The sequence below is a fragment of the Garra rufa genome, chromosome 22 (genome assembly GCF_049309525.1).
Source record: "Garra rufa chromosome 22, GarRuf1.0, whole genome shotgun sequence".
Lineage (NCBI taxonomy): Eukaryota > Metazoa > Chordata > Actinopteri > Cypriniformes > Cyprinidae > Garra > Garra rufa.
The window spans coordinates 23,512,540-23,526,312 of NC_133382.1; the positions used below are offsets into that span (position 1 = coordinate 23,512,540).

At 36.8% G+C, this 13,773-nt stretch overlaps 1 protein-coding gene across 2 annotated transcripts in view; it reads left to right on the plus strand.

Moving 5' to 3' along the window:
- The window catches only part of mta3 (metastasis associated 1 family, member 3), a 44,263-nt gene that overhangs the window by 5,592 nt on the left and 24,898 nt on the right, over positions 1 to 13,773 (plus strand). For both annotated transcript variants that reach the window (XM_073827716.1, XM_073827717.1), the window contains exons 4-8: positions 2,900 to 3,026; positions 9,418 to 9,481; positions 9,562 to 9,679; positions 12,662 to 12,764; positions 13,625 to 13,724. In XM_073827716.1, the coding sequence (XP_073683817.1) occupies positions 2,900 to 3,026; positions 9,418 to 9,481; positions 9,562 to 9,679; positions 12,662 to 12,764; positions 13,625 to 13,724 (512 nt within the window). The remainder of the gene's footprint in view (positions 1 to 2,899; positions 3,027 to 9,417; positions 9,482 to 9,561; positions 9,680 to 12,661; positions 12,765 to 13,624; positions 13,725 to 13,773) is intronic.

A 13,773-nucleotide genomic window follows, 5' to 3' on the forward strand; every position in this document is an offset into this window, starting at 1 on the left:
TTAGCACGATAATGATAAGTCATTTGAAATTGCTCATGTATATGCGTATGCGTCTGTCTTCTGGTGCCTGTGTAAGTTAGCAGGGGAGCTGTTATCACTGGAGTATCACAACCAGATGCTCGTAATTGGGCAGCAGGGCTTTCTGATTTCCTAGTGTTTCATGGGCCCTCGACAAATTTGTCTTACGATATGACCAGTTTTGCTTGACTCAGTGATTCGATGCTGACTAAATGAAAGACTGGAGGAAAAGTATAAGTGAGATGAATCTGTGGGCTTGATAAGTAGTAGCACAGAATGTGGTAGTCATCACATACTTGCATATTACTAAATTGTACCATTTCCAGTAAACAAAGTCGACCTGAAAAATGTTTGTCGCAGTTTCATTAAGTAAGATGGCGTATTTTTAAGCTAAAAGAATCTAGTCAACAACGGCGGCCTCTCTTTTCACACTGTTTTCAGACGAGCAGCAAAATCAATTTTATTATAGTCAGAATCAATTATTGTTATAAAACTCATAGTTCTAGCTCTATAATCTGATTTGGTGGAGCCACGTTCAAAACTATTATAAAACACCTGATATATGCACTCCTGTGACTACATCATATTTCTCGGCAACAATAAACAGCCATACAGTTAAAGGTATAGTTCACCCAAAATTGAAAATTCTGTCATTAATTACTCACCCTCATGTCATTCCAAAGCCACAAGACCTTTGTTTATCTTCGGAACACAATTTAAGATATTTTTGATTAAATCTGTGAGCTTTCTGACCCTGCTTAGATAGCAATGCAAATGACACGTTCGAGGCCCAGAAATGTAGTGAGGACATTGTTAAAATAGTCCACGTGATATCAGTGGTTCAGCCGTAATATTATGAAGCTACAAGAGTACTGTTTGTGTGCAAAACAGCCTTTCTGGGCCTTTAATGTGTCAATTACATTGCTGTCTATGCAGGATCAGAAAGCTTGGATTTCATAAAAAATATCTTAATTTGTGTTTAGAAAACAAACAAAGATCTTAAGGGTTTAGAATGACATAAGGGCAAGTGATTACTGACAGAATTTTCATTTTTGAGTAAACCATCCCTTTACGATTTTAAACTGTTAATTAATTGGAATAAAATAAAGTATTTATTAAGTAATGTGCTATACCATTCAAAAGTTTAGAGTCAATAAATTTGACTATTTTTGTTTTCTTGACATATTTAAGACTGGATTTATTTGGTCAAAAATACAGTAATATTGTGAAATATTTGTACAATTCAAATATAATTTATTCCTCTGATGCAAAGCTGAATTTTCAGCAGCCGTTACTTCAGTCTTTAATGTCACATGGTCCTTTAGAAATCATTCTAATATGCTGAAATTACTCTCATTTTTTATTATTGATAATGTTAAACAGTTGTGCTACCTAATATTGTTGAAAGTGTATTGTTGAAGAATGTAGCTTATAGCTAACAGTATACAACTAACCTGTGCTGTCAAACAAATCAGGTGCTACTGTTTTTATTACTTAAGTATGCCAAGTTATTGGATTATTTTCTAAGGTTTTATTTATATAGCAGCTTTCCACAAACTCAAGGTTGCTTTACTGTAAATTTGCATCTAGTCTAATGCAGATTATGAATGGGGTCGACCGATTAGCATTTCGGTATGGGTCATTTTCAAAACCGATTTGCCGATAAAACATATTTTCAAATTTTTGTCAGAGCCCTTGTTATTCTTAATTTTGCCATTCATTTACATTTTTACACCAGACATGTATATCGGTATTGGTCATTTAAAAAAAAGATTTGCCAATAAAATAATTTTAAAGAAGTTTTTTGTCATTGAGCCCTTGTTATTCTTAATTTTGACATTAATTTTTACACCAGACTAGGGCTGGACAATATATCGAACGATATTGTAAGGCGCGTTTAGTCAATGAAGCCGGTACTTTGATTAGTAGTAAATCTTCATGACGTGCGTTCCGCTCAGGTCCCGCTGGAGCGGCAATTAATACACAGAGACGTAAATCTCTGACAAGCTACGCCATATCGAGCTTAATATCGAATGCGATATTGAGCGCGATATGGCGTAGCTTGTCAGAGATTTACTAAACGCGCCTTACAATATCGTTCGATATATTGGCCAGCCCTACACCAGACATATATCAGTATCGGTCATTTTCAAAACTGATTTGCCGATAAAATAATTTTAAAGCTTTTAAAGAAGATTTTTGTCAGAGCCCTTGTTATTATTAATTTTGACATTCATTTTTACACCAGACATATATCAGTATCAGTCATTTTCAAAACTGATTTGCCGATAAAATAATTTTAAAGCTTTTAAAGAAGATTTTTTTCAGAGCCCTTGTTATTCTTAGTTTTGAGATTCATTTTCATTTTTACACCAGGCATTTATCGGTATATCGGTATCTGTCATTTTCAAAACTGATTTGCTGATAAAATAATTTTAAAGCTTTTAAAGAAGATTTTTGTCAGAGCTCTTGTTATTCTTAAATTTAAAATCAACCAGGCATATATATCAATTCAAAATAGCAGTTATCGGTCTACTTGATTTGTAATAATCATTATCGGCATCAGCCCCTGAAAAACATATATCGGTTGACCCCTAATTATGAGAAAAAAAATGTCATGGCAGTCCAAAGTCTACAGTCTGCAGTAAATTACACTTTATGTTGGTCACAGCACAGTAAACACCAAATGACAATAAGAAGGCTGTCATCTTTAACATCTGCTTTGTGTATGCAAAAATATTTGCATTCGGCTGATTTGGTTGCTCTCCTCTTTTATGCGGCCACTAATGTAAACTGTCTGTAAAGTAAATACATGCTTTTCTCATTTATACACTGTATGTGTGGCCATGCCTTTGACAAATGATTAATTCCCTGTGTGCAGAGGACCTGGAAGAAGAGAAGGAAAGCCCCTCAGAGCCCGAACTCAGTGAAAAACAGAAACATCAACTCCGCCACAGAGAGCTTTTCCTTTCCCGCCAGTACGAATCCCTCCCCGCCACACACATCAGGTAAACCCACACACAAATCCAAATATCTGATAGACCATAATGTGCCATTTAATCCTCAGTTCACATTTTCAGGGGGCAGTTAAGGCAAGATAACAGCCCCTGTGTAGCATAGCACAACCCCAGCCCACACCAGCCTGTGAGTCAAAGTCCTGGATCCATTCTTTAGCTGGCCAGTGGCACCCCAGGGCTTTTGTAGCACCCGCTGTGATTCAGGTGATAAATGCATTAGCGGCCTGGAGCCGGGCCGCAGTGGTTCTAATCAAAGGGAAGCCTCCTATGAGAAACATTAGCGGTGGTGCCGAGTTTTGGAGAGGCCTGCTGTGCTCACTGAAATTGATATCGGCCTCCAAATAAAGGAAATGTCACTCCCTTTCTTCTTTCTTTGTTTCATTTTTTCTTTTGGCTTCTGTGATCCATAAATATTGAGCAGTCATTGTAGGGGGCTAGCTGGCCTTTACAGGGGATAATGTATTTTGTGTGGAACGGGACACATGTCAAGATTTAGTTCCATTTTCAATTTTTTTTAGCCCTGTCACCCAATAAAAAAGATAAATTCATGTGTCAACTTAAATTCTGCATACGTAAGAGTCCACCTTAATTGTGATTTATAAGGCAGTTGAATTTGAGTAACTGATATTATCTTTTTAATGTGAAAATATTGGCTCTTAGGCAGAACTATCTGTTGTTTTCCAACCAATTACAAATGAGGAGATAATTTGTTTTCCAAATACAGTAATTTATTTGCTCAGGTTTTATTTATATAGCAGCTTTCCAAAAAACTTTACCAAAAATATCATCCAGTCATCCAACAAAATACAAATTATGAATAGGGTTTGACCGATTATCGGCACTGATATTAAGCATTTTTATGGATATCTGTATAGATCATTTTTAAAACTGCTTTGCCGATAAAATAATTTAAAAGCATTTAAAAAGAGTTTTTGTTCGGCCCATTTTCTTAATTTTGACTAGTAATTATTAGACTAGACATATATCGGTTGTCAGTCTACTTGATTTGTTATAATCGGTATCGGTATTTGCATCAGCCCTAAAAAAACACATCAGTTGACCCCTAATTATAAAAAAATAAATAAATGTCATGGCGCTCCAAATTTGCTGTGAACTACACTTTATGTTGGTCACAGCAGAGTAAACACCAAATGACAATAACTTTGACTTTAACTTTAATTTTCATATAAGCTACATTTAAATAATTTAAGCTACTTTGTAGTAGTAGCAGTGTATTGGTGTCTCCTAAATTAAATTTTTAATCATTTTAAGACTGAAGACCGTGATTTTAGCGGGTTTTTTGGCACAATCTGCTTGATGTTGGTTGTAGTGGGAAGTAAACTATGGGCGTCAGGAAGCATGATTCAATCGTTTCATCTCGTAAAGTGTGTCATAGTCGATTTTTTTTTTCGGTTGTCCACAACGAATTTCGTTATCTGTGACACTGGCCAAATGGAGCACAGAAGTAAATGCTTTTAAACATGCCGAAACAAAGGCGCGACGATATCGGTCCTTCTAAGTGAAATTTTACAATGGAGGAAATGTTCTTTAAGCTTTAGTAACAATTCTCCTGCATTTATGATGGTTCCTCTTGGGACTACCATATTTCTCTATTTTAGCTCAGTTCTCTTTGACAGTCCATAATGTTTTCTTCCAGATTTGTATCCACTGTCAGGTTTTCTTTCTTTTTTTGGGATTTTCTGATGACAAGACAGAGCAAAATATGCTGTTTGCTAGCCATTGTTTGTTTACGCTCATGGCACCTTTTGTCTAGTCCTGCCCTATCGATGACAGCACATGTCGTTAAAGATGGCAAGCGATGGATGGTCGGTTAGCAACGTGCTTCTTTTTCACGACGTGACAAGATTTTAGGAGTCAAAAACCCATAATCTGGCAGAATCACTGTCGTAACCGACAAAAAAAATTGTGTAGTTTGAACCACCCATTATTGGGCCCACTGTGGAAGTTTTATGAGGCCCTCTGGGTGAGAAACAGCATCCTAAAATTGGAAAATCTGATTTGTTTTAGTCATTCAGGAAGTTCATTTAAATTGATTGATTTGAATATTTGAGTTGATGCACTGCATTTTACAAAGTATTTAGTGTGATATTTACAAAATTTGCCAAATATTTGTTGTCTGATCATTAGGCTTGTAATAGGGCTGTGCGATATGGACAAAAGAAACCTATCACGATTTTCTTGAACAGTATTGCGATTTCGATTTTAATCACGATTTTGACACGGACATGTTTTACAGTGTGAATCTAAAACATTTTTTTTTTTAAAGGAAAACATTTAGATCTTTATCAAAGACCTGTAACATGTCTCTAAAATAGAAGAAGGAAAAAAAAATAACCTAGCAGGTGAAAAAAAAGTTAGGAGCACCAAAAAAAATGTAGGCGCACCCAATTTCTTTTTAGTAATGCACTGATCTTGATTCTTCATGGCTGATTCTGACAGCAGATGTTTTACAAGCACATGATCAAAGTAGGCTACTCTTTCAATATTCAAAGTGCAAATAGAGACTGAATTTTTTTCAATATATTTTTTATAGCCCACATACTAATAACTGCCTAGATATTTTATGTAGCCTAATTTGCGCGCATTGAGGAGTCGCTCTCTAAACGCGGGATATTAAAATTGCTTTTGAATGTGCATCCGCGTTTTACTTTTGGTTTCGTTTTAACGATCGTGCGAGACTCTCAAAGGCGCTGCGCGTGCATTCTACAATAAAAGAGATTATTATAACAAAACCATTTGAAATATGAGAGGACACAAACAGTATTTTGCATTGTCCCCAGTGAAAATTACGCCCCTGTGTGAGTGGAACTCTGCCGCTGAGTTATCATCTGATGTGGATGAATGCCGCGTTGTACAGTAACGTATCTGACAGAATCTACGCTATAGCACGAAATATATTATATTTCTTCAAAAGCGGTTTGTGGAGACCTTTTATTTTTCACAATCGAAAAAGAGAATGGCGAACCTGTCACTGTATCAGCTCACAGCAGTCTGTGCAGTAGTTAGGCTAGCGAAAGTTTGGTAAAGAAATGAAACCAAGTCGGACCACAACAGTTTCTCGCACTCGCACGAATGGTCCCAAATATAATTTCAGGTCACGCAGATTACATTTTGGGAGCATATGCGACCAAAACGTTCACAATTTCGAGCCCTTCCTAGTAAAGGTAGAACAAAATGTCTTTAGAACAGATCTATGGCAAAACGTAAGTATGTGTGTGCGTATGTGCGTGCGTGTGTTTGAAAAAACAACAACCCAGACCACAGTGTCCCACATAAAAACAATTAGAACACTGGCAGAGTCTAGCTGCTTTCTGCTAAGAAAACCAGCATGACCATTTCTGGTTTCAAGCATGATCGTTGGCATGTTCTTGCTCTCTGTTTAGGCGCGCTGTGTTGTGATCGGTTCAAATAGCATGCTGCGGGAAAAGTATCAGTCGAGTGCGTGCAAAAAATCGTGCTGTAAGGCGATTTAGAAATCGTGCATGTCCACATCGTGATTTCGATACGATTTCAATTAATCGCACAGCCCTAACTTGTAATTTAAAAGGATATTGTGAGTCAGTGTAGTTAGCTACATTTTATGCTCTGGTAGTGTGGCTGATGTATTTGAATTACTTAAAGCAATAGTGCACCAAAAAATGCAAATGTCATTTACTCACCCTTACGTTTTTGTTCAAACCTGAATGACAGACTTACTTTTGTGGAACACAAACCACTGGATACCATTGGCTTAAAGGGATAAATAACCAAAAAATGAAAATTCTGTCATGAATTATTCACCCTCATGTTGTTCCGAACCTGTAAGGTTCTGTTTCTGTTCATCTTCGGAAAACAAATTAAGACATTTTTTATTAAATCCGAGAGCTTTCTGACCCTCAGTAGGCAGCAACGCAACTACCACTTTCAAGAGCCAGAAAGGTAGTAAGGACTAGGGATGCAACGATACCATTTTTTCAAAACCGATCCGATCCCAAAAATTCTGAGTATCGGCCGATACCAGGCCGATATCAGTGGGGGTATTTTACCTTCGAAACTAAAGAATGTATACAATTCACTTTGTCATTAAGATTTATTTGTTTTAGGTAAAGAGAGAAATACCAAATCTGCTTGCATATTGTTGGATGAAAAAGGGGGGAAAAAAGAGATACATGCATGAGTGCAATCAAATTCATAAATTTATATTAAGATTAATGTTTTAAAAATAACATTTCGAAAACAGAAATATTACAGATATAAAATAGCTGAACATATCTGCCAGCAGATGGCGGCAAGCAGGGGCGCCACTCGCAATTTTGGGCCCTATGACAAAATATGAGATTGGGCCCCCCCTACCACACCAAAACAGATCTCTGGGGGCACCTAAAAGGCGTAGGCCCTTAGAAGTGTCCTAACTATCCCCCCCTTAGCGGCGCCCCTGGCGGCAAGACAGTGAATTAATTACTGAATCATTTCATTCGATTCGTTCGAACAGCTGGTTCATTCAGAAATAAAGCAAGTGACTCTCTGTTTGAATGGGAAATTGAATCATTTCACTAGATTCGTTTAAAAACGCATGTTCATTCATAAACGAAACACCGCTGTGTGGAGATGCGCAGCGGCTCAGTTGTGACTTGTTTCAGACCACTTTTGACGACGAAATAGAGCAAAATCAGGCAATAGTGTTATAGTCAGACAATGCAAGTCATTTAATAATAACTTCTTATTTAACTGCTGTATTAAACAATATCTCATTTACAAAGCTGTCACTCGGTTCACAATATCACAAAGCTCTATTATAATCAACGAAGCTCTCTATACTGCACCGTCAGTCTCTTATATACACTCTCTCTACACTTTGTTTATGAAAGGATTGGTGAGATATGTCTGTGATACTTTATTCAACGTTGCAAAAAAACGTAGAAACCTTTGAAGTTCCCCGAAGCGCAAACACAAATATGCCAGTCGCACATGATGCTCCTAAATATTTTTTCATAGTCGCAATTTTCGGTCGCACTGTAGGGCCCTGTTTTTCGTTCTGTTACAGCTTAGGGTTCTGATTTGAAAGTTTCTCATGCCGCTGAAACGCATCTGTCAAGGTTAGTTGCTTTGACTCATCCTTTTTCCATTTGATTTGCGCAAAGTCCTTGTGTTCTTTTGCGTGATGGTTTTGAAGATGCTTGATTAAATTTGTGGTGTTGTAATTCGACACACTACTTCCGCCTCTTGAAACTTTGGCTTTGCAAATATTACAATTTGCAGTGCTACTAGCTCCTTTATCAAGAGTAAAATATTTCCAAATCAGGGACATGTTTACCGCGCTGAGGTAGACTTTGCATGTGAAAGTTCCCTCTGAACTCGCCTGTCACACTCACGTCACATATGCTTGTGTAAGCAGCGCAACGTATTTTAAATGTGTTTTATTTTTAAGCCAATGTTTTAAAATAATTGTGTTATTGTATGAATTATTACTTTTACAGTCGACTATTATTTCTTGCTATTTATTTAATCAAACTCTGGTAACGGTATCGAATTTGGATCGGTCACGCATCACCGATATCCGATCCATTCAAAAAGCTTGGATCGGCGTAGATACCGATCCAGAGTATCGGATCGATGCAACCCTAGTAAGGACATAGTTAAAATAGTCCATGTGACATCAGTGGTTCTACTGTAATTTATAATGCTATGAAAATACTTTTTGCGTGCAAAGACAACAAAAATAACGACTTTATACAACAATTTCTTCTATTCCGCATCAGTTTCCACGGTTATTGCTTCACTCTATTTACTAAGCCTAATCATCTTCGATATTCGTCTGCTGACTAATTATCCTGAAAATGTTTTAATTTATATTTGGCATTTGTGTTATCTTGCATTATTAACACGCTTTTGTGGTTGCGGTAAATTAGTATCTTGTAGCTTGGGAAGCTCCAGTTTCAAAGTAGCTTTTCTTACAGTTGGATGTGGACGTGGCAGTGTTCGTGGTTAAATGCTCATTCGAAGGAGCACACAGTGATTAGCATCAGTTTTCCACTCTCCAATAGCTCCGTAAGGTTTTTGTTTAGCGCTTTCTCATTGTCTGTGTCTGTCTCTTATCTGTTTCCTCCCTGTGCCCTTTCTCCTTTAATTTCCTGAATTTTATTATAGTCCTCTCACCCATCTGCTCTTTTCTCACCTTTTCATCTTTGCTCATGTCACCATCACACACTCACACATTCTTCTGTAATCTTGCACCTAGTGTCTCCCCCTTCCTCCCCCGTTTTACTGTGCTGTGGATTAGAGGATCTGTTGAGACAGCTGGATGCAGAACATAACACATGGGGCTGCGTGTTTAATCATTTATTATCTTTTTTATTTTTTTTTTCTGGGGTGATGGAAATAGGGGGAAGTGCAGTGTGGCCCTCCTGAACGAGACAGAAGCCGTGCTTTCCTACCTGGATAAAGAGGTACATGACTTCTTTTGTTAAATGCTGTTTGTGTCCTAAGTTGAATGGATGTCTAATTTAAGTCAATCTTTCTTTCTCAGGACACATTTTTTTACTCACTGGTGTACGACCCCACACAGAAGACATTATTGGCCGACAAGGGAGAGATTCGTGTCGGTCCACGCTTTCAGGCTGATGTTCCTGAAATGCTACAAGAAGGTTAGTGCGTTTTATTTATCATGGATTTCAGTTTAGTTTAAAAAAAGTCCAATGCAGTCTATTTGAAAAGTTTTCTGGAACAGGGTCTAAAAATGGCACCAAAATTAACTTAAATGCCCCTCAAATCAAGATAAGGAGGCCTCTGAACAATTAAACTAAATCTGATACGACTGATGAGTTTGCTGCATTACATTTAGATCTACACACATTGCATCAAATATTTCTTTAACTTCTTTATTTTTTTGGCCGTGTTGAACATTATAACATCTCACACATTTCTGTTGAGCATATGAATGCAGTGTCTTATTTAGATTAGTCACTGTTGATAAAGAAATCTCCTGAAAAGGCTTTTTTTTTCAATGCAGATGTTTAGGAACTTATTCTCTCCTCATTAACAACAAAATGCAGATACAAATGTGAGTTTTTTTTCTGGAGTACATCTCTCTGACCTTGTGCTAGACTGAAGTTATTGACGGCTCAGGTGATGGGGATGTTCTTTTGCTCGCTTTCTGTATAGAATTTATTCCTGTTTTTAATAAGTTTGTTCTTCATGCTAATAGGAAAACCAATACTTTAATGTTGATTTGGTTTGTTGGAGTCTTTAGACCAGACTAGATTTCAGACTGAGTTAAAATGAGATTCATGGCTTTATTAGTGAGGTATTTTTATGTTTGGGGCCCTGGGAGGTGATTTATTTTGTGTTTGAGCTGTAAAAGTTTGTTTGCTCTGAAAATAGTAGTCTCATGGGGTTGGTTTGCTTAGTTGCAGCGTCTCAATTTTGCACTGAGTTTGGATCGTGAGCACCGGTGCATCACAGAAAACTTCACATTTACAGTATCATCATGCTCACCAGTCAAGTGTGAAATTACTCTTCTGTCAGTCCGTGACCCCAATATGACTGCAAGTCTCTGACCCTGCTCCCCTTTCACAGACTTACAAAAATGTCCAGTCAACAGCTCCCATTATCTGTAATGAGAGGCCAGTGACAGAGCGAGGGAAGCACTTTTCAGTTCTTGATTTAGACATGTCCTGCTTTTAGATGGATACAGAGTACTAACTTTTTAAAGGATTAGTTCACTCATGAAAAAATTTCTTGATAAATTACTCAACCCTATGTGAGCCAAGATGTTCATGTCTTTCTTTCTTCAGTCGAAAATGGATTAAAGTTTTTGAGGAAAAATTTCAGGAATTTTCTCTATATAGTCAACTTCAATGGGGATCAATGGGTTGAAGGTCCAAATTTCAATGCAGCTTCAAAGGGCTCTACACAATCCCAGCTGAGAAATAAGGGTCTTGTCTAGTAAAATGATCAGTCATTTTAAACATATGTAAACTTTTTAACCACAAATGCTCATCTTGCCTATTTTTTTTTCAATAGCTAGTTTACATCTCACAATTCAGAATTTTGATTGCATAATGATTTTTTTTTCTCAGAGTTGTGAGATATAAACTTGCAATTGCAAGTTATAAAGTCAGAATTACAAGATATAAACTTTTCATCTTGAAATTCTGAGACAAAAAGTCTGAATTGAGAGTTTTTATTTTATCTCGCAATTCTGTCTTTATTTCTCACAATTGTGAATTTATATCCATCTATTGTCTTTTTATCTCATAATTGTGAGTTTATCGCAATTCTGAGAAAAAAGGTCAGAATTGTGACTTTTTTTCTTGCAATTCTGACTTTTTTCCTCAGAATTGTGTGATATAAAATCATAATTGGGAGACAAAAACTCACAATTCTGACTTTTTCCCTTGCGATTCAGACTTTTTTCTCAGAATTGAGGGATGTAAAGTATATATCTTGCAATTCTGACTTAACTCACAAATTCAGACTTTTTTTTTCTTGCAATTCTGACTATTTTTCTCAGAATTGAGGGATGTAAAGTTTATATCTTACAATTCTGACTTAACTCACAATTTAGATTTTTTCTTCTTGCAATTCTGGCTTTTTTCCTCGGAATTGCGTGAGATAACTCACAATTCTGACTTTTTTTTTTTTTTGCAATTCTGACATTTTTCTCAGATTTGAGGGATGTCAGTAATCAAGCTACAATTAGCTTCACGAAGTAATAACGTTGGAAAGTCACACGTGGTTAGTTCTTCATCTGTGTACTCTGGTTCAAAAAGGTAGGGTAGGGCAAAAAACTCCATCTCTTTTTCTCCTCCAACTTCAAAAACGTCCACCATTGTTGTTTTACCCTTATTTTTGTATAGGGTGTTTGACTTTCTTTGCACGTTTGCTTTGTAAACACTGGATTGGTACTTTCGCCTGCATCACATGTGACCTTTTAAATGTAAGTTGTGAACACAGTGCTAGCGCAAGATAAGTATTTGTGGTTAAAAAGTACAGAAATTGTTAATTTTTTCGTATTGCTAGACAAGACCCTTATTTCTCAGATGGGATTGTGTAGAGCCCTTTGAAGCTGCATTGAAACTGCAATTTGGACCTTTAACTCATTGATCCCCATTGAAGTCCACTATATGGCGAAAAATCCTGGAATCTTTTCCTCAAAAACCATAATTGTTTTTCAACTGAAGAAAGACATGAACATCTTGGATGGCATAGGGGTGCATAAATTATCAAGAAATTTTAATTCTGGAGTGAAATCATCCTTTATATGATATCTATATGGTACAGAAGGAGATTTAATCTGAACCTACAGATTCTGACCTTCTCATTTAGCATACTTTCTTCATCCAAAAGCGTTTTATAGTTCAGCATTTACGCAATGCAGGATTAAGTGCCTTGCTCTTGACTCGAATGACAGGCTGGTGGGCTGATGATGGTAATACCTGTCATCATCATCGTTCTTCATGATCTTGCTAAGCAGGCTGTCTTCCATCATTACCTAACGCCAGGTTTGATTTACGTGTTTATTCCCATCGTTGCCACGGGAACAAGTTGCCTAGGTTGTCTTGACAGAATTGTCGATGGTAGATTTTACCTTCTGCCAGCTCTGATGAAAGAAATTTTCTCTTTAGGAGAACCTGATGACAGAGACCAGTCCAAACTGGAGATGAAGATGTGGGATCCAGAGTGTCCGCTGACCAACAAACAGATCGACCAGTTTCTTGTGGTTGCTCGGTATGTTTTTTTACATTTTAGGTATGCCATATTAATACATCAAACGTTATGTTAGAATCCTTTAACTAGAACTAATATATTGGGTAACACTTTACAATAAGGTTCATTAGTTAAACATTAGTTAATGTATTAACTAACATGAACTAACCATGAACAATACATTTATTACTGTATTTACTAATCTTTATTAGCATTAGTTAACAGAAATACAGTTGTTCATTGTTTGTTCATGGTAGTTCACACTGCGTTAACTAATGTTAACAAAATTTTAATAATGTATTAGTAAATGATGAAGTTAACATTAACAAAGATTAATAAATGCTGTATAAGTGCAGTTCATTATTAGTTCATGTTAACTAATGTGGTTAATTAATGTTAACTAATGAACCTTATTGTAAAGTGTTACCATATATTGATTGTATTGTATTTTCTTATGAAAAACCCATTTGTCTTATCTTTACAGTTTGTTTGTTTCTAAATATCTTATTTCAAGTGGTTTCGTGTTTTTGCAAGCCAATTTTGCTTAAAACTAATTTGTGGTTGGCACAAACCATGTTTGTGATTCAAATATCGACTCTTTGTAGGGACAAAAGAGACATTATAATTTAAATATCCAGAAATGAATTAAGAATTTGACTCAAGTCAAATCAGAAAATCTGTTACAGATAAATTTGCACCAAAAATTGCATCGTTTTTTTTCTCTTCTCTTCGTGACCCCATCAGAACAGACCTGTGATCTGTTTTTGGGTTGTGACCTGCCAGTTGAGAACCACTGCTATAGAAGACACTGGAAACTGTGTCAACGAGGAAACTGATGGCATAATTAAATTTGCATGATGAATCTGGTGATCTGTGTGCAGAGCGGTTGGTACTTTTGCTCGAGCGTTGGACTGCAGCAGCTCCGTCAGACAGCCCAGCTTACACATGAGTGCCGCGGCAGCCTCACGAGACATCACACTGGTACCCATCCCATCAGCACCATCTGTCTCGTTCCATATATCCACTGGAG